The sequence below is a fragment of the Procambarus clarkii genome, chromosome 27 (genome assembly GCF_040958095.1).
Source record: "Procambarus clarkii isolate CNS0578487 chromosome 27, FALCON_Pclarkii_2.0, whole genome shotgun sequence".
Lineage (NCBI taxonomy): Eukaryota > Metazoa > Arthropoda > Malacostraca > Decapoda > Cambaridae > Procambarus > Procambarus clarkii.
Genome location: NC_091176.1, coordinates 5,052,314 through 5,073,684, shown reverse-complemented (window position 1 = coordinate 5,073,684; position 21,371 = coordinate 5,052,314). Strand labels below are relative to the sequence as shown.

Sequence of the window (21,371 nt, the reverse complement as noted above, 5' to 3'; positions counted from 1 at the left end):
CTATTTTCTCTATGATTTTCATCTCTTCTGCCGCTCGGTCCACCCTAGATGAAATTTCCTTCTCTAAACATCCAAAAATGATTATGGACTTAGTTCTATCTGCAGTGTTTTGTACCAGTTTACTGTTGGTAACCAGTTCTTTCCTAATTGCTTGCCTAATTTCTGCTTCTTGTTGGTCATTTCTGGTTTTGACTTCCGAACACACTTCTTTGATAGTCTCTTTCTCTTTTACAACTTGAGCATATGTCGCTTTTATTTCTTCTTTATACTTTTCTAGTTCTTTATTCACCTCCTCTATGTGAGTTGTCAGTGAAGTTTCCAGTTGGAGATCCTTACCTAACTCTATGTTAGCCCTTAGGCTTGCTTGGAGTTGTTCACCATATGAGTCTATCTTCTTGTTTATTTCTTCAAAGTCACCACACTTCACTTTCCATGCCTCATTTTCTTTCACTAGTTCCTTGATTTGCTCCTCCTGATTTGTTACCTTGTCTGTTAATGCAGTAATAATCTTACCTTGTTGAAGCATACTCCCTTTTAGAGTGCAAAGCTCACTCCAAAGAGCTCCATTGTCCTCTTCTAATTTAAGCACTTTTTCTTCATACTTCTTTTGCATGTCCTCAATTATCTCTAACCTGCCAAGAACACCTCCTTTCCTTATATCTTGTGTTGAGAATCCTTTGAAACCATCATCTGATGGTGTGTCTACCTTCTCAGTGGGGGTGGTGGCGGCGGCCATCTTTGATATGTGTGTGTGTGTGTGTGTGTGTGTGTGTGTGTGTGTGTGTGTGTGTGTGTGTGTGTGTGTGTGTGTGTGTGTGTGTGTGTGTGTGTGTGTGTGTGTGTGTGTAATTACCTAAGTGTAATTACCTAAGTGTAGTTACAGGATGAGAGCTACGCTCGTGGTGTCCCGTCTTCCCAGCACTCTTTGTCATATAACGCTTTGAAACTACTGACGGTCTTGGCCTCCACCACCTTCTCACTTAACTTGTTCCAACCGTCTACCACTCTATTTGCGAAGGTGAATTTTCTTATATTTCTTCGGCATCTGTGTTTAGCTAGTTTAAATCTATGACCTCTTGTTCTTGAACACTCGTGTGTGTGTGTGTGTGTGTTTGTGTGTGTGTGTGTGTACTCACCTAATTGTACTTGCGGGGGTTGAGCTCTGGCTCTTTGGTCCCGCCTCTCAACCGTCAATCAACTGGTGTACAGATTCCTGAGCCTATTGGGCTCTATCATATCTACATTTGAAACTGTGTATGGAGTCAGCCTCCACCACATCACTTCCTAATGCATTCCATTTACTAACTACTCTGACACTGAAAAAGTTCTTTCTAACGTCTCTGTGGCTCATTTGGGTACTCAGCTTCCACCTGTGTCCCCTTGTTCGCGTCCCACCAGTGTTGAATAGTTCATCCTTGTTTACCCGGTCGATTCCCCTGAGGATTTTGTAGGTTGTGATCATGTCCCCCCTTACTCTTCTGTCTTCCAGTGTCGTAAGGTGCATTTCCCGCAGCCTTTCCTCATAACTCATGCCTCTTAGTTCTGGGACTAGTCTAGTAGCATACCTTTGGACTTTTTCCAGCTTCGTCTTGTGCTTGACAAGGTACGGGCTCCATGCTGGGGCCGCATACTCCAGGATTGGTCTTACATATGTGGTGTACAAGATTCTGAATGATTCCTTACACAGGTTCCTGAACGCCGTTCTGATGTTAGCCAGCCTCGCATATGCCGCAGACGTTATTCTCTTTATGTGGGCTTCAGGAGACAGGTTTGGTGTGATATCAACTCCTAGATCTTTCTCTCTGTCTGTTTCATTAAGTACTTCATCTCCTATTCTGTATCCTGTGCCTGGCCTCCTGTTTCCACTGCCTAGTTTCATTACTTTGCATTTACTCGGGTTGAACTTCAACAGCCATTTGTTGGACCATTCACTCAGTCTATCCAGGTCATCTTGTAGCCTCCTACTATCATCCTCTGTTTCAATCCTCCTCATAATTTTTGCATCGTCGGCAAACATTGAGAGGAACGAACCTATACCCTCTGGGAGATCATTTACATATACCAGAAACAGTATAGGTCCAAGGACTGACCCCTGCGGAACTCCACTTGTGACGTCTCGCCAATCTGAGACCTCACCCCTCACACAGACTCGTTGTCTCCTGTTGCTTAGGTACTCCTCTATCCACCAGAGTACCTTCCCTCTCACTCCAGCCTGCATCTCCAACTTTCGCACTAGCCTCTTGTGTGGCACTGTATCAAAGGCTTTCTGACAATCCAAAAATATGCAGTCTGCCCACCCTTCTCTTTCTTGCCTTATTTTTATTGCCTGGTCGTAGAATTCAAGTAACCCTGTGAGGCAGGACCTGCCATCCCTGAACCCATGTTGATGTTGTGTTACAAAGTTCCTTCGCTCCAGATGCTCCACTAGTTTTTTTCGCACAATCTTCTCCATCAGCTTGCATGGTATGCAGGTTAGGGACACTGGCCTGTAGTTCAGTGCCTCCTGTCTATCCCCTTTCTTGTATATCGGGACTACGTTAGCTGCTTTCCAAATATCTGGCAGTTCCCCTGTTGCCAGTGATTTGTTATACACTATGGAGAGTGGTAGGCTCAGTTCTCTTGCTCCTTCCTTTAGAACCCAAGGGGAGATTCCATCTGGGCCTATAGCCTTCGTCACGTCCAACTCTAGTAAACACTTCCTTACTTCCCCACTGGTAATCTCAAACTCTTCCAGTGGTTCCTGGTTAGCTATTCCCTCACTTACCTCTGGAATTTCTCCTTGCTCTAAGGTGAAGACCTCCTGGAATTTCTTATTCAATTCCTCACACACTTCCTTGTCATTTGTAGTGAATCGTTCCGCCCCTATCCTTAATCTCATAACCTGTTCCTTTACTGTTGTTTTTCTCCTTTCTGTGTGTGTGTGTGTGTGTGTGTGTGTGTGTGTGTGTGTGTGTGTGTGTGTGTGTGTGTGTGTGTGTGTTTACTAGTTGTGTTTTTTTTTTTTTTACGGGGGTTGAGCTTTGCTCTTTCGGCCCGCCTCTCAACTGTCAATCAACTGTTTACTAACTACTTTTTTTTTTTTTTTTTTTTCTCACACCACACACACACACACACCCCAGGAAGCAGCCCATGACAGCTGACTAACTCCCAGGTACCTATTTACTGCTAGGTAACAGGGGCACTTAGGGTGAAAGAAACTTTGCCCATTTGTTTCTGCCTTGTGCGGGAATCGAACCCGCGCCACAGAATTACGAGTCCTGCGCGCTATCCACCAGGCTACGAGGCCCCCATAAGTGTGTGTGTGTGTGTGTGTGTGTGTGTGTGTGTGTGTGTGTGTGTGGTTGAACTCTGGCTCTTTGGTCCCGCCTCTCAACGGTCAATCAACTAATGTACAGGTTCCTGCGCCTACTGGGCTCTATCATATCTACATTTAAAGCTGTGTATGGAGTCAGCCTCCACCACATCACTTCCTAATGCATTTCCATTAGAAAACCCAAGAAGACACTGAAGCCAGAGTGACAATGGCAATCTCAACACACATCAAAAGAGAAATGATGGTGGAGCAACTTGTGAGCCGTGATCTGCCCCCTCCTCCCCCCCATGCGAGGGGGAGGGTGGGACAAAAGAGCAGGCATTGGTTTATAACATTTTTTATTGTCTGGTTATACAGTTTGGGGAGTTGCATGACCATTTTCATGACTGCAGGTCTCAAGAGGCAGCCAGATGTGGTTTGTTTTAACTCACTGACTTTCTGGGTGTCTTCACTGGTTACCTTGCATTGATTTTGGGGCTCAACGTCCCCGCGGCCCAGTCCCTGACTAGGCGTGGTTGCATAAATGAATAACTTGACACTTTCGCATGCCCAGCAGGCCACCCGCATTGCACTGAAAGGTAGGCCGGGCATTGCCAGTGAACACACAACCCAATGATAAAACTCTTTCACTCACAATGTTTATACTTAATAACAATAAACAAAAATGAATGCACGACGCCGAGAGCGTCATCCCCCGAACTGAGTGTATTGTTTTGATGATGCTGAGAACGTTATAAGCATACCAAAGTGACTTTGTTCTGGCTCTGGGTCCCTGTTAGGCCAGAGAACTCTGCGATTGATGGCACCTACATCGGAGATGGTAGCTTTAGGGAGCCACAAGGGCCTATCCCCAGAAAAATGCAAGATTCTCTATCATCATATACATGCTTTCTATCACTAATTGGCACTACAAAATTGTGAAGAAAACACAACCAATTAAACACCAGTAAATATAAAACATAACATTGTACAGTATATATAATATCATTTTTATATAGATACCCAACACAACTTGGGGCCTAGTAGTACTGTAGCTTGCTTTATAAAAATACCATCAAAATACTGTGCAGCCAACATATTACTCTTACAAAAAATACAACAAGCAATCTAGCCATACAGTATATCCAATATATAACTACAGTATACTGTACTTGAACTAATGTACAACAATCACAAAATATATGCACAGTACACGTATAATATAACTTGTCCAGTACCTGGAGTTTGGCAGTGTGTTTGCGAGCATGTCTGTCAATTAATGAGCTTCGTTGACGAGTTTTTTTCCACAGGTAGTAATATTTCACCAACTGTGCTATGGACTTATCAGGTAACTGAAAAATAATGTAAACAAATGAAACATTAAATATTTTCCTTAAAAGTATAGTACTAGTGTCAGATATTCAAGGCCAATGTTATAGAAAAATTTTAATTGTTAAAACATGTGTTACACATAAATTTATTAACCACTGCACTGCACCACTATTAAATTTAACAAGGCCCTGGTGTACAGGAAGAACTTATTCTCCCAATTGTTTTCTTCTTATATTGTTAAAAATCTGTGCTCTGAGCACATAAATATATTAATCAATGAAAACAAGCACTTACTTTTGGTACAGCAGAGAGGATGGCCGATGACGTCAAGGCTGGGGTGACTTGACCGATAACTTGCTGAAGTGCTCGCACGGGTCGTTCAACACTCAAAGTTGCCACAAATATATTTGCGTTCAATCTTTTCAATGCATTTTCATTGTTTCCTAATTTACTTTTAATGTTATCTCATGTCCATGTGTGTGTATTTGACAATATTTACAAAATAGGACATTCGTAAGGTTACAAGGAACTGTGAAATTCGTGTCACTAAATGTTTACTGTCCACTAATAAAAAAACCAGCGTTGAATGCAATGAAAAGTCATTTTCTGGGCGAGTCCCGGAGGCTCCCTGGAGTTAACTACCCAAAGATATGGAAAAAACAGGGACTTACCCGGGAGGCGGTCCGTCCTCACTCCTCAACGCGAAGTCGAGACAACTGGCTGCAACCACCGACCCAATGCAACGCAGGCCCACCTAGGCCCAGGAACATTCACCAGGTAGCAAGCAGTCAGGACCCTGTTCAATCTCCAAAAACCCCGGGCCCGAATGTCCATCCAAGACATGTTGGCAAAGACGGCAGCCAAGGCAGCAAATTTACGAATGTCGTGGGCCCGGGGAAAAAACGCAGGCTGCCTACACATAATAACCCTGCGGATGACCTGAGAGACCTGAGCCCGGGAACCGGGAAGAGAAACCGGATCAACCCAGAGCTCATCCCCGGCAAACGAAGCCGTGGCGCACAAATAACGGCGGAGAGCTGCAACTGGACACAACACATGATGCACCCCCGGCCTGACCAACCAAGCATCAACTACCCACGGCCCCCACCGGAACGAAGCTGTCTCATTCTTCGCCAGAAAAGAGGGAAGACGGCTGCAAGCAAATAAAACGACCACCAGAACCAAAAAAGCAGAAACCTCTGCGCCAGAGGAGAGCATGAAGCTCTCCAACCCGACCGCCAGAGGCCAATGCCAAAAGGAAAAGAGCTTTAGAAAAACAATCCCGAACGGATGGGGCCACAACAAACTGAGGAGAAGAGAGAAACGAGAGTACGCGGTCCAAGGACCAAGACGGCTCAAGCGGCGCAGGAGAAGGCCGGAAGTGAAACAACGCACGAGACAGCTTGCGAAACGGGGCAGAAGTAACATCAACACCGAAAGTAAGCTGAAGCGGCTCCGCCAACGCCGCATGATACAAGGCAATTGTATTCGGCATAAGATGACGGTCCTGAAACAGCCAAGAGAGAAAGGACAGCACAACTCTGTCAGAGACCGAAGAATACCGACGCAGAGATAGGAAAAACCGGAAGGACCGCCAGGAAACTTCATACTGCCGCTGAGACAAAGCACGTAGGTGGGAGACCAATAACAAAGCCACCTGCACACCATACAAGGTTTGATAAACCAGAGTAAAAAACACCAGACGTCGAGTCCAACAAGAAATTGGGAGTCAGAGGCGCATGTGCCAGCCATGGTTGCTCACTCAGAACTTGGGCAATACGCAGCCCTGGGGAATGTTGGGAATTTTTTCCAGATGACTGCCACTCACTGGATGTATCAGGCGTCCATCTCGTACCCAACTTACCATACACCCATTTTGGCTCTTTCAATATCCTAGCATCGCTTACGAGTTGGGTTGTGCACTGCTCATAGCCCGTGTCAGGTCAGGTGGCACAGTGCAGTAGTTAGGTGAGAATGTTTACATCGGTACTGGAAAATAATATATCAATCACCATTTCTGTTTCACAATCACACAATACAAAGAATTTCAGTGCAAATCTCTGTCGTTTCAATGGGGTATACTGCTTGAAAGCAAGAAGTCCTTTGAAAAGAGCTAGCGATTCATCAATTACTACATTCTGTCTTGATACAAAGTGATCTTGGAACTTTCCTCTCACATCATTGAATACTTTTGTCACTTTCCAAGAGGCAATCATTTCAGTCCACATTAGCACTGCACACGAACCTGTTTTGTGACGTGCACTTGTTGAAAACTGGGGTTAGAAGAATACTGTCTTTATTCCGATAATCCTGCATGACATGTTTCATGACATGTTTCATCATCATGCACAAGGCAAGAAACACATACATTTCAGCCACAGTTGTCCTTTTCCAACGTGTCATACGTGAAGCTTGTAATAGGCCATATGCAATGAGTTACACTGCATACCTGTTGGTTTCCTCAAAATATTTCAGGTATGGCTCATCAATATAAACCATAAAATATTCACTCATTCATATTGTCACCAGTATGCAGGAAAGTGGGTATAACACCAACTCTGTATCATCAAATGTAGGTATTTCGGGTACAAAATTGTCACAAATTTCCCACACAAGTCCACCCATGTACTGCGCCAACACCACAGCTCCGTTTTCTTGTAATAAAACTCCATTGGCAAAAAGATGAAGCTCTTCTAGATTGTATAGGAAGCTGACCATGAAAAGTTGAAGTGGAGGCCACACTGTTGTCAGTGTCCTCATGGGTGACAACCTGCCGGTGCTTGGCTGAGAGATTTACTGAGACGGCAAATCTTGGTCTGGTAAAACCACCACGATACCCGCTAACACTCGGTTCATCTATGCTGCTCGCATCAGAACTAATGTCACTGAACTCAGAAAAAGACTTATCTCCTACACTATCACATTGTTCAGGAATGACAGATGGCACAGGTGGTGATGATAATGGCAGGAGTGCTGGCCTCCAATGCCACAACAGGGCTGGCGAGAGCTGTGTACAGTACACACACTCCCTGTATCCTCATCATCCGTGTCAGTATCACTCGTATCCAATACTTGCGTCAGGCCTTTACTGGGCTTTGGGTCGTCAACATCACCATCATGTTCCTCTTCATCATTTCGTCTTCACATACTGGTTTTTCAACCACATGACCCAAGGGAGAACAGGAGGTCAAAGCATGTGCACCAGCCATAGTGGCTCACGTGAAACTGAGCCTAACTATGACCGTGGGACATATTAGGAATTTTTTTTTACAAAATGGCGGATGCACACTATAAGCCTTGGGCCTTCAACTAGTACCCAACCTACGGCATGCGTCTTTTGAATCTTGTGATATACTAACAAACATGATATATAGGTGCATGCACCCCCCCCCCTTTCCCCATAATATCACGTGTGCAGTACAGTGGTTAAAGTGTAATGGTAGAAAGATGTGAAGAGGTAGTTTCTATTGAAGATGATCAATGCAGCAAAACTGTCAAGATTTCAAAAACTGTGGAAAATCAATATTTCTTTGTTGATTACAGAAGCCTTATTTTTCTTTTATGCAATATTATTTGATAGGCACTCTGGAGTGAGGGCAATAACTACAATTTTTTTTAATCCTATTTCATGCTCAGTCCCATAGTTGAACTGTAACAATAACTAACCAACCTCCACTTTGTTTTACTGTATAATACTCTGACTTCACAGTTCTAAAAAACCAGTGTTGAATGTAATGAAACGCAATTTTCTAGGCGAGTCCCAGAGGCTCCCCGGAGCTATCCAGGCTGAATGGGCGTGTATAACTTTGTGGCATCAGTCAATGCATGGAGCTCTTGCCTACCAGGGACCAAAAGCCAGAACCTGGCCTCCTCTAGAGGCACACGAGGAGCAATGGCCTATAGAGACCCCCCCTTTATTATTGGGAGCATTCTATGTCTGCCATCGACCGGGATAGGCACCCAGAAAGATGGGCAACCCAAAACAAACCCCTATTCTGGTAAAACTATTGCAACTGAAGACCGAACAAGAGGACAGAACTCCCCAAACGAAAACTAGCAAACAAGCATGACATCATCACGTTGCTGCACCTCCGTCTAAGCAACCTCCCCCTCCCCCTCCCCAGGAGAGGGAAGGGGCAGCCCCAGACCTAACCGCTGGCGACCCCAGCTACAGTTTTTAGGCTGGCTGTCAAAAGCGCAAAAAACACCGCCGACTGGAGGGAGGGAGGGAGGGAATCCGGGAAACCTCCGGGACTCACCCAGAAAATGGCGTTTCATTACATTCAACGCTGGTTTTCTGGGGGGAGCCCCGTCGGCTCCACGGAGCTAACTACCCAAAAATAAGGAAAAACAGGGACTTACCCGGGAGGCAGTTGTTCCTCACTCCTCAATGCGAAGTCAAGACAACTGGCTGCAATCGCCGACCCAATGCAACGCAGGCCCGCCTAGGCCCAGGAACATTCAACAGGTAGCGAGCGGCCAGGACCCTGTTCGACCTCCAAAAACCCCGGGGCCTGAATGTCCACCCACAACATGTTGCCAAAGACGGCAGCCAAGGCAGCAAACTTACGAACATCATGGGCCCAGGGATAGACTGCAGGCTGGCTACATTTAATAACCCTGCAGACAGCCTGAGAGACCCGAGCCCGGGAACAGGGAAGACGGAAAACTGGGTCCACCCAGAGCGCTTCCCCGGCAACCAAAGCCGTGGCGTACAAAGAACGGCGGAGAGCCGCAACTGGACACAACACATGATGCACCCCAGCCTGACCAACCAAACATTAACAACCAAAGGCCCCCTCCAGAAGGCAGCCATCTCATTCTTCGCTAGAAAAGAAGGAGACAGCCGCAAGCGAACAAAATAACCACAGGAACCGAAGGAGCAGAAACTGCTGCGCTGGAGGAGAGCGTGAAGCTCCCCAACCCAACCCCCAGAAGCTAATGCCAAAAGGAAAAGTGACGTAGAAAAACAATCCCGAATGGAAGGGGCCACAACAAACCGAAGAGAAGAGAGAAACGAGACCACGCGGTCCAAAGACCAGAATGGCTCAGGCAGCATGGAAGAAGGTCGAAGGTGAAGAACTTAGCAGAAGTAACATCAACACCTAAAGCAAGCTGAAGCGGCTCCGACAACGCCACACGATACGAGGCGACAGTATTAGGCATAAGATGATGGTCCTGAAACAACCAAGAAAGAAAGGACAGAATAACCCTATCAGAGACCGAACAATACCTACGTAGTGATAGGAAAAACCGGAAGGACTGCCAAGAAACTTCATACTGCCGCCGAGATGAAGCACACAGGTGGGAGACTAACAACAAAGCCACCTGTGCACCATACAAGTGATGGTAAACTCGAGTCAAAAAAACAGACGTGAAAACTTGAGAAGACCGAACCAGCCTCGTACCGGGCTGGACCGATCTGCTGAAAGAGGCGGAGCCGCAGGAAGACCCATCGGGTTCGGACACCGAGCAAGCAGCACCTGAAACCAGGGCTGGGCCAGCCACCACGGAGCCAGAAGGACAAACCGACCCTGGTAAGTCTCCAAGCGAACCAGGACCAGGAGCAACAGCTGAACCGGGGTAAAGAGGTACAGGTAACCCCACCTCGCCCAGTCCTGCCTGTAGGCATCGACCCCGACGGCCTCGCAGTCAGGGAAGGGCGTCACATATACCGGGAGACGACTCGACCACGCCGACGCGAAGAGATCCACGTCTGGAGTCCCGAACGTCTGGCACAGCCAAATGAAGACGGCATCGACCGTCCATTACGTGGAAAGGGGAAGAAAACGGGACAGGCCGTCCGCCAGGACATTGGACCCCCCCCCCCCCTCCTTTGACATGAACCGCTAGGAGAGCCAAACCCTGAGAATTCAGTAGACGAGTCACCCGAAGTGACCAGCCTCAAAGAGCCAAGGACCGCATCGAAGCCCCATGGTTCAGACAATGAACCACCGGGAAACAGTCCGAATTGTGCTGAATCATCGATCTGCAAGCGACTAGAACCCTCCGGTGCGATAGCCACACAGCCACGAACTCCCATACCGTGCTGTGAGCCCGACAGATATGGGCCCCACTGCCCCTGGCCGGCCTGGTGAGAACTGGTCACAAAACCCCAGCCAAGAGACGACGCGTCCATGTACACATCGAACGAGAGCTCGGGTAGGCGTCAAGGAACTGAACCCCGAAAAACCCGGAGAGGAAGCCGGCGACGCAGCAACCGACGCAAAGCCCCAGGAGGCCGAACCCAACGATCGCAAGAAAGGCTGTCTCTGAAGGAACCAGAACAGCCGAAGAAGCCTCACCCGACCCGTCAGGTTGGCCATCATGGCAAAGTTCAGGCTCCCGCACAAACTTTCGAGCAACCGCCGCATGACCCGGAACCCCTCAGAAACAGGCGAAGGCAGGACCGCAAGCGAAACAGAGCCGCCGGAGGCAGAGACAAGGAAGCGGTGCGAGAGTCCCAAAGCAGACTCGGCCAAGACCGAACCTGAGAGGGTACCAGATGAGACTTTCTCCAGTTCACCAAGATCCCGAACCCGGCGAGCTGGGAAAGAACCAAATCCCTGGAGAGCAGACACACGGACCGGCTGGGAGCCCAAACCAGCCAGTCGTCGAGATAGGCCAGAACCCGAATACCTAACAGATGCAGGCGGGCCACCATGACCTGAGTAAGGTGCGTAAAAACGTAAGGCGCCAGATTCAACCCGAAGGGAAGACAACGAAAGCGGTAACCTTGATGCTCCACAACAAAACCTAGCCAGTCCCTGAACCCCGGATGAACTGGGACGTGCCAATACATGCCCTTGAGGTCCAGGGACACCATCCAAACACCCAACTCCAAGAGAAGACGGACCTGGGACAGAGTGGTCGTCCTGAAGGAGGGGCAAGAAACCCATGGGTTCAGACGGGACAAGTCCAGAATGAACCGGAAGTCCGTGCAGTCCTGTTTCGAGACCGGAAACAGGCGGGAAACCCACCTGAGGGATGCCCTCATTTTGACCACACCCAAGCGAACCCACTCCGAGATGACCTGATAGAGTGCAGGGGAAGAGGCCTGCCCCGCCAGCCCCTCCCCCGCCAGCCCCTCCCCCCTCCCCCCGAGGGAGGAGGAGCCACCCAACGCCACCACAGGCCACACAAAATGACTCGAAAAGCCCACAAATCGTGGGACCAGGCGCGAGCAAACCGGGAGAGAGACCCCTTCCCCCATCGCCCCGTCAATGGGACGAACCATGAAAGGGCCGACGTGCCTTGCGAGAACCCAAGTGGCGAACAGGGTGATCCCCGCGCCGACAAGCAACAGCCGTAACTGAAGGCTGCGCCAGCCCCGAATCTGGCATCAGAGACCTACCCCGACGAAAAGACCCCCGAGCCCTCGCACGACCTTTCCGGGAAGGCCTCTCGCGAGCCCCTGGAGCAGCAACAACTCAGACATAGGTCGACAACTAACCCGAGGCCGCCTGCAGGTACTGCACCACAGCAGCCTTAGCAAACAGCAACGGACAAAAGGGAGAAGACAAAAGAAGAGCCAGGGCCCAAGCGGATTAAAAAAGAAGAAGCCAGCACCACCTGACGACACGCGAGGCAAGAAGCATAGAACCGCGAAACTGCATCACGCAGGATGGGCGCGAGGAGTTTCAAGAAAGCAGACGACGCCTGCACCTCAGAGGGCAGCGCACCGGACCCGGCAGCGGCCCCAAGCGCCCCTACATCCAACTCAAGCCAATCCGAGGACAGCTCAAGGAGGGAAAAGAAAAGCAGGGCTGAAGCAAGCAGGCCACTAGCTCGCAACTCCTCCGCAACCAAGGCAGCCGAAAGGGAAGGAACCTGCACGTGAAGTTGCACGACACCAACATCCCGCAGAAGGGCAGGAGCGAACAAACAAGCAGTAAGATGCTAGAAGTCGCTCCCCAGGAAAACCTGGAACGCCGTAGAAGTCTCTCGCCACTCAAGCGTGCGGGACCGATAGAACGTGTGCCAAGCCTCCAACGAAAAGAGAGGACAGTCTGCCAACCAGGACGAATCTGGAACTCCATAATGAACCAGAAGATCCGTACACAAAGGAACGCGGATACATCACAAAAGCATAATCCGGGTTGCGCAGGAAGTAAGCCGCCAAGGCTTCCCGCACCTCCGAAGATGAAACACGGGAAGCAGGAAACCTCTGGAAAGACGGAACCGAAGAACCGTCTTTTCTACCCCCACCTGGGTAGAAAAGCCCAGGCGGGGTCCAATGGGACCCAAGGCCCCCAAGCCAACCCCTCCCCAACCCCAGGAACCTCACCCTGAGGACCTGGGGCCGAGCCATCCTCCTGAATCCCCACCTCTAAAGAAAAGACGTGAGCAGCCGAAAAAGCAGGAACGAAGGGGGTCCACTGGCCAGACCCAGAAGCTCCGGTAGAAGGACCAGGTTCGAATGCCTACACCGCAGCCCCAGAAGGAGACACCCCCGAGACTGCCCGAGTCTCCAAACCAACTAAACCCTACCCTGATTCAGAACCAGCGCCCAATCTACCAACAAAACTTCTATAGCTAAACCCCCAGGACGTGTACACTCACGAGGGCCAAGGAGGGGTGGACCACCAAAACAAGGTAGATGGATACAATAACCCCAAAAACAGAGAAAGGGGACAAGGGCAGACCCCTCCCCGCCACCAGGCGAAAAACAAGAAAAGAAAAACCTCGCAAGAGGACAACATACCCGGGTGGAACAGAACCGGCCGCTGTTATTGGGGAAAACTAGCTGTGCAGTACCCTGCGCCCCTGCCAGTGACGAAAACTACCCCCTACCCAGAGACAAACAAGGGCAAGAAAAAAAACAGCTGACCCCCAAGGGCGGCCAAATACCGAGCAGTAAACAGCTCAGCGGAGGTAGATCCCGAGGTGACTTGTGGAAGGTGGCACCAAGCCCCAAGGGCAGTACTTACAGGGCACCTAGGGAAGGAAACCCTAGGCGCATGCAGCCCGAGTACCATAGAGTATCACTCCTGGCCCACTCACCACTGGAAGGGACAGCTCACACCACAAGGCCAGAACTGTAACAAAACACTGGAGCCAGAGGCACGACTGCACCAGACTCCCATCAGCCAAGAACTGTAGGATGGGTCGCTGGCGGTTAGGTCTGGGGCTGCTCCTTCCCCCTCCAGGGGGGGGGGGGTGCGAAGACAGCGGCACAGCAACGTGATGGCTGGTTGACACCTGGTTGAGGGGGTTCTGGGAGTTCTTCTACTCCCCATGCCCGGCCCGAGGCCAGGCTTGACTTGTGAGAGTTTGGTCCACTAGGCTGTTGCTTGCAGCGGCCCGCAGGCCCACATACCCACCGCAGCCCAGTTGGTTTCCTCCAATGTACTTGGAAACTATCTAGTTTCCTCTTGAAAATGTCCACGGTTGTTCTGGCAATATTTCTTATACTCGCTGGGAGGATGTCGAACAACCGTTCAACAACAATGACATTATGCTCGTTTGCTAGTTTTTGTTTGGGGCGTTCTGTCCTCTTGTTCGGTCTTCGGTCGCGATAGTTTTACCAGAATAGGGGTTTGTTTTGGGGCGCCTACCTTTCTGGGTACCTATTCCGGTCGATGGCAGACATAGAATGCTCCCAATAATAAAGGGCGGGTCTCTATAGGCCATTGCTCCTCGTGCCACTCTAGAGGGGACCAGGTTCTGGCTCGTGGTCCCCGGTAGGCATGAACTCCATGCATTGACTGATGCCAGAAAGTTATATCCATTCAGCCTGGATAGCTCTGGGGGAGCCGACGGGGCTCCCCCCCCCAGAAAGTAAATTTAACAATTTACAACCATTACTTAGGTGACTGCCTATCATTGTAAAAGTGAAAACCAAAAAGTATAGCATTTTATTTTGAAATATACTGTAATGCCAACAGTTTCAACTCTTCCTCATAATAATAAACTAAAATGTTTTTACAAATGAATCCAATGTACTAATGTATAACCTAAAATTTAACTCCTTAATGAAATCCTATTGTTGTAAATTATGTTTCATGAACTTTTAAATACAGGTTTTGGTCTTATCTTCTGATATATTGATACAAGAAGCAATCATTAAACTCATAATTTGTATTACTGTATTTAAACTGCTGGTTTTAGCTTGGAAATGCTGGATATACTATATATTCATGATCAGCCTATCACAGTGGGAAACTGGGCAATGGTGAAGGCAAACAAACATTGAACAAATATACTTTACACCTGCTCAACATAATCAAACCTCCTCTTTCTAGTTTGAAGTCAAGATATGTTAGATATGTTAGTTTCAAATATAACTAATAAATTATAAACAAACAAATGTAAGAAACTGGATAATACTAATGGAAATATGTAACTTGTAATGAATTAAATGTTACCCCAATAACCTAGCATTGAATGTAATGAAATGCCATTTTCTGGGCTAGCCCCAGAGGCTCCCTGAAGCTATCCAAATTGGCATGTGCCATATTACTTTGGTGTCATCAGTCATGGGAGTTCTGTATGCCCACCGGACACCAGAGCCAGAACCTAGGTCCCCTCAGAGAGGTGCAGGGAGCACTGGCCATTATGAGCACTCTTCATTTAGAGTATGTCATGTCTGCCATCCACCTGGGAGGCCACCCACAAAGATAGGTGAACCAATACAAACCCCTAACTGGCAAGAATTGCAACCTATGTCTGAACACAGCCAAACAACTTCCCCCAAAGAAAAAAAACAAAAACAAGCATATCATCATCATCCAACAAGCGTGCTTGCTTAATACCACTTCCCCCCCCCCCCCCCCGCACTATCACAGTCAATCATGAAATAATTAATACCAATATCTGCTCAGGCAAACGGGCAGCTCACCACCTCAGTTCATAGAATGATGAAAACCGCCGACCGGAGGGAGGGAGGAAGGGAGGGGTGTCAAGGAGCCTCCGGGGCTTGCCCAGAAAATGACGTTTCATCACATTCGATGCTGATTTTCTGTGGGGAGTCCCATTGGCTCCCTTAGCTAACTACCCACAGATAAGCAAAAGAGGGACTTACCTCTAAGCGGAAGCCCCGCAGGTCTCAAGACAAAGTCGAGACACCAGGCCGTGACAGACATCCCAAAGCTAAACAAGGCTGGAGCGGGCTTAGTACCCTACCCAACTTAGGGTACCCAATGTACCCTAAGCACATGCAGCCCAGGGTACTGAGAACTCCTGGCCAACTCACCACCACATACAACTGGCACAGCCACAAAGGCAAAATCCAAACAGGAAAGGGAGGCCAGAAGTTACGTCTTAACACCAGGCACATCAGTCAAGAACTGGGGTGGTGAGCCGCCTGCTTGCCTGAGTGGGCTCCCCCTCCCCCCTTTCAGGGGTTATCATGAGATGATTTCGGGGCTTAGTGTCCCCGTGGCCCGGTCCTCTACCAGGCCTCCACCCCCAGGAAGCAGCCCATAGCAGCTGTCTAACTCCCAGGTACCTATTTACTGCTAGGTAACAGGGGCATTAGGGTGAATGAAACATTTTGCCCATTTGTCTCCACCTCTACCGGGGATCGAACCCGGAACCTCAAGACTACGAATCCGAAGTGCTGTCCAGCCAGCTGTCAGGCGCCTCAGGGAAGGGGGGGGGGGGGTGCTAATGAGCAGGTGCGCAAATTGGATGACGATTTACTTGTTTGTTTATTTTTTTTGGAGGGAGTTCTTTGGCTGTGTTCGGATGTAGGTTGCAATTTTCACACGTTGAGGGTTGGTATTGTTTGCCTATCTTTCTGGGTGCCTTTCCCAGTCAATGACAGACTTGACATACTCTAAATGTGGAGTGCAAAAATGGCCATTGCTTCCTGCGCCGCTCTAAGGGGACCACGTTCTGGCTTTGGTCTGCAGTAGGCATACAGAACTCCCGTGACCAATGACACCAAACTGGGAGTAGGTAGGTAGTTTCTGGGAGCCACAAGGGACTCTACCGAGAAAATTTTAAATTATATTCCCTTATTATTTTAAATTACAGTATGCCCAAAATATTGTGCATAATTAGAGGCATTATATAATATACAATTACTGTACTGTACCTACTACGTAACCACTGTAACATGTTCCTTTGTACATCTGACAAATAATATAAATAAAAAAATATAAATAAAAATGACAGTGCTAAAAAATCTGCCTGGCTTGGTGCCTTCTTTTGATAATTACTTACATACTTCCTTGTAAATAAAATACTGCTATTACTTCATTATTACAGTATTATTATTATTATTATTATTATTATTATTATTATTTACAAATAAGATTCCACATCCCACACTAACGTCATGCAACTTTAAAAAAAAAGTCTTGAATAATAAATTACTATAATAATAAACAATCATACCATTTGTCTAATTCTATGAAAACTTTTGCCATGAAACTGGAAGGCTTGTTCAAAAAGAACTTTATCTTCCGTGGTCCACTCATCTGGGAAGGGTGTAAAGTTTGCGAGGTCTGCGGTTGCCTTCTCGAGGTCGTGGCGGTGCCAAAACAACATGCCGAGAGCTTGCTCGGCATTATACCCGTATTTATCTTTCGCTAGCCATATGTACTGTTCAACTGGGGGGAAAAAAAAGTCAAATAAGATGCTAAAATCAAATAAGATGTTTGTCTAATTAATAATATTAATAAGACAAATATCAAGGACATGACATTTATTTAGTGTAGGGAGCCACCCTCAGACTACTGCCTAGGTTACTAAAGTACTTTATTCATATTTAGATAATGACAGGTGGAAAAAAAATACTTAAATATTGTTCCATATAATAATACCATGTACAGTAATTTAAAAGAAATACTGTATTTGCATGAATGTAAGCCACCCCAATGTAAGTACCAAGGTGAATTTTTGGACATATAGTACATTATATCATACAAAAATGATTGGCCTATCAGTTATAACCTACACCTTGAAATTGTCATTCAAAATCATATTCAAACTTACTCTTAATGCAAGAGATACCTATAGTAGAGTACTGTTATATGGCTGCTTAAAAAGATAGCTTTTATTGGCTAAGTTCTTTTTTAAAATTATTATACACAGGTTTTTATAATTACAGTAAAGAAGTTACTGTAATTATATGCAAGTTACGGGACAGAGTATTTATTTCATTTAAATATCTGGGACTTGCATGAAAATGCTGAAGTGTTGGGAGCCCAGGAGTAATTCTGCACTGTCCATACCAAGACCTTGACTGTTGTAGTCTCTCGAATAGTGAGAATGCTTCCCAAGATTGCCATTTGCAAATTTATCATTATGAAAAAAAAAAAAAAAACAGCGTTGAATGTAACGAAATACAATTTTCTGGGTGAGACCCGGAGGCGCTCCCGGAGCTATACCGGGCTAATGTGTATATACAGTATTAGCCTGTGGCAACAGTCAATCAATGGAGTTCTTAGCCAACCGGGGACCACGAGCCATAGGAAAGGTAGGAATACCAAAACAAACTACAGCTGGTTAAAAATTGCAAACCAAAAGCCGAACGAGCGAACAGAACTCCCCAATCAGAAAACATGCATGACATCACCATAACCGCCACACTGCTGTCTACACCGTTTTCCTCTCCCCAGGAGGGGGGGAGGGGAAAGGGGGGCCCTAGACCTTCCACGTCAGCTACCCAACCCCAGTTCAGAAGCTGAATATCCAAACGCGAAAAAAAATGGCAACCAGAGGGAGGAATGCCAGGGAGCCTCCGGGTCTCACCCAGAAAACAGCGTTACATTCAATTACATTCAATGCTGGTTTTCTGTATAGAGACTACCTAACCAAACAAAAAGTAAAAAAGGGACTTACTCGGGAAGCAACTGCCACTTGCTTCTTGACTCAGTCAAGACAACTGGCTGCAACCTGCGACCCAAGGCAACACATACCTGAGAGGAACGAAGAACATTAACGAGGTACCGTGCGGCCAGGACCCTGCTCGACCTCCAAAATCTCCATACCAAATGTCAGCCAGGACATATGACCAAAAACAACAGTCAAAGACTCAAATTTACGAATGTCGTGGGCATGGGGATAGACCGCAGGCTGGCTGGACTGAATAATCCTGCGGACGACCTGGGAGACCTGGAGCAAGGAAGGGAAACCGGATCAACCCACAGCACGTCCCCTGCCAGAGGCCATGGCAGGGGGGCGTTGCATGGCGCGCAAGTAATAGATGAAGAGTTGCAACTGAACACAAAACATGATGCACACACCCAGCCAAACCAACCAAACAACAACCCACAGACCCCTCCGGAAAGCAGCAGTCTCATTCTTCGCCAGAAAAGAAGACGGCTGTAAACAAAATAACCACCAGGATCGAAAGAGCAGAAACCGTTGTGCCGGAGGAGAGCATGAAGCTCCGACTCCCAGAGGTCAATGCCAACAAGAGCCTTAGAAAAGCAGTCCTGAACCGAAGGGGTCACCACAAACTTTGGAAAAGAGAGCACTTGGTCCAGTAACCAGGATGGCTCAGGCGGTGCATGAGCAGGCCGGAGGTAAACCAATGTCCGAGAAAGTTGTGGAACAGAGCAGAAGTGACATCCATCCCAAATACAATATCGTGTGGGGGCCAGGTAACCTGGTGGATAGCACACAGGACTCTTTAATTCTATGGCGCGGGTTCAATTCCCGCACCAGGCAGAAACAAATGGGCAAAGTTTCTTTCACCCTGAATGCCCCTGTTACCTAGCAGTAAATAGGTACCTGGGAGTTAGTCAGCTATCACGGGCTGCTTCCTGGGGTGTGTGTGTGTGTGGTGTGGAAAAAAAAAAGTAGTTAGTAAACAGTTGATCGACAGTTAAGAGGTGGGCCGAAAGAGCAGAGCTCAACCCCCACAAACACAACTAGGTGAATACAAGGTGAAGCGACTCCACCAGCGCCGAACGATACGAGGTATGCCACTAGGTTATCTTGAGATGATTTCAGGACTTAGCGTCCCTGCGGCCTGGTCCTCGGCCAGGCCTCCTTTTTGTTACACATTCCTAGGAAGCAGCCTGTAGCAGCAGTCTAACTCCCAGGTACCTATTTTACTGCTAGGTGAACAGGGGAGGAGCATCAGAGTGAAAGAAACTCTGCTCATTTGTTTCCGCCTCCACCAGTGATCGAATCTAGAACTTCAGGACTACAAATCCGAAGCGCTGTCCACACAGCTGTCAGGCCCCCTCAGGTGAGGCAACAGTATTCTGCGAAAGATGACGGTCCTGAAACAACCAAGAGAGAAAGGACAAACCAACCTGATCAGAAACCAAAGACAACCTATGAAGAGACAGAAAGTGTTGAACGGAACACCAGGAAACTTCTTACTGCTGCCGAGACAAAACATCAACGAAGCTACCTGATCACCATACAAGTGGTGATAAACCCATGTCAAAAAGACCAGACGCAAAAATCAGAGAAGAAGATTGTACCAGCCACGTACGGACTGGACCGATCTGCTGAAAGAGGCGGAGCCGTGGGAAGACCCCTCGGGTTCGGACACCGAGCAAGCAGCGCCTGAAACTAAGGCTGGGCCAGCCACTAAGGGGTCAACAAGACCACTCTCCCCTGGTAAATCTTCAACCGAGCCAGGACATGGAGTAACAACCAAATCTGGGGAAAAGGTACAAGTAACCCCACCTTGACCATTCTAGGCTAAAGGCATCGACCCCGATAGCCTCGCAGTATGGAAAGGGTGCTACGTATACTGGAAGATGCCTCAATTAAGCCGACACAAAGAGTTCCACCTCCGGCAAAGCCAATGGAATGAGTCAGCAGACCATTCTGTGGACAGGGGGATGAACCGGGACAGGCTGTCCACCAGGACATTGGACACCCCCTGGATATGAACCGCCAGGAAAGCCAAACCCAGAGAACTCAGCAGACAAGTCACTCGAAGCAACAAGCCCAAAAAATCCAAGGACCGCATCGAACCCCCTCGGTGCAGGCAATGAACCACCGGAGCAGTCTGAATGTTGCCGAATCATCACCCTGCGACGGACATGAACTATCCGACACGAAAACCACACCGCCACGAATTCCCACACTGTGCTGTGAGCCCAACAGAAGGAAGAACCCCACCACCTCTGGCCGGGCTGGTGAGCACTGGTCACAAAACCCCAGCCAAGAGACGACGCTTCTGTGAACACATCAAGCGAGGGCTCGGGTAGGCGCCACCGCAGCAGCCAACACAAGGTCTGAACCCAGTGATCTCGAGAGCAGCGGAAGGGACGTCCCCGAAGGAACCAGAACAACCGCTAAAGCCAGATCTGACCTGACGGATAGATCACCACGGTGAAGCACTCCCGCACAGGTGCACAAACAACCTACGAGTGACCCGGGTGTGACACAAAAAACAGCCGAAGGCAGGACTGCAGCCACAGCAACGCCGCTGGAGGGAGAGACAAGGAAGTGGTCCGAGAGTCCCACACAAGACCTAGCCAAGTTCGAACCTGAGAGGGAACCAAATGGACATCCTCCAGTCCACAAAGAACCCGAATCCGGTGATCTGGGAAAAGAACCAAATTCCTAGCGAGTAGGCAAGCGAACCGGCTGGAAGCCCAGACCAGCCAGTCGTCGAGGTAAGCCAAAACCCGAACCCCTAACAGACGCAAACGGGTCACTATGACCCAAGTAAGGCGTGTTAAAATGCAAGGCGCTAAATTCAAACTGAAAGTTTGCCGCCCCCACAACAAAACCAAGCCAGTCCCTGAATGTGCGGGATGCATATTGGCACATCCCGAGCCAGTCGGGATGTGCCAATACGCGTCACGGAGGTCCAGGGACACCA

The 21,371-nt window shown here is 48.2% G+C and overlaps 1 protein-coding gene across 6 annotated transcripts in view; it reads right to left on the bottom strand.

The window, feature by feature from the left end:
• The window catches only part of LOC138369274 (REST corepressor 1-like), a 164,766-nt gene that overhangs the window by 109,931 nt on the left and 33,464 nt on the right, over positions 1 to 21,371 (bottom strand). For all 6 annotated transcript variants that reach the window (XM_069332282.1, XM_069332286.1, XM_069332283.1 and 3 more), the window contains 2 exons: positions 16,967 to 17,181; positions 4,531 to 4,644 (listed from right to left, as the gene is read on the bottom strand). In XM_069332282.1, coding sequence (XP_069188383.1) covers positions 4,531 to 4,644; positions 16,967 to 17,181 — 329 coding nt within the window. The remainder of the gene's footprint in view (positions 1 to 4,530; positions 4,645 to 16,966; positions 17,182 to 21,371) is intronic.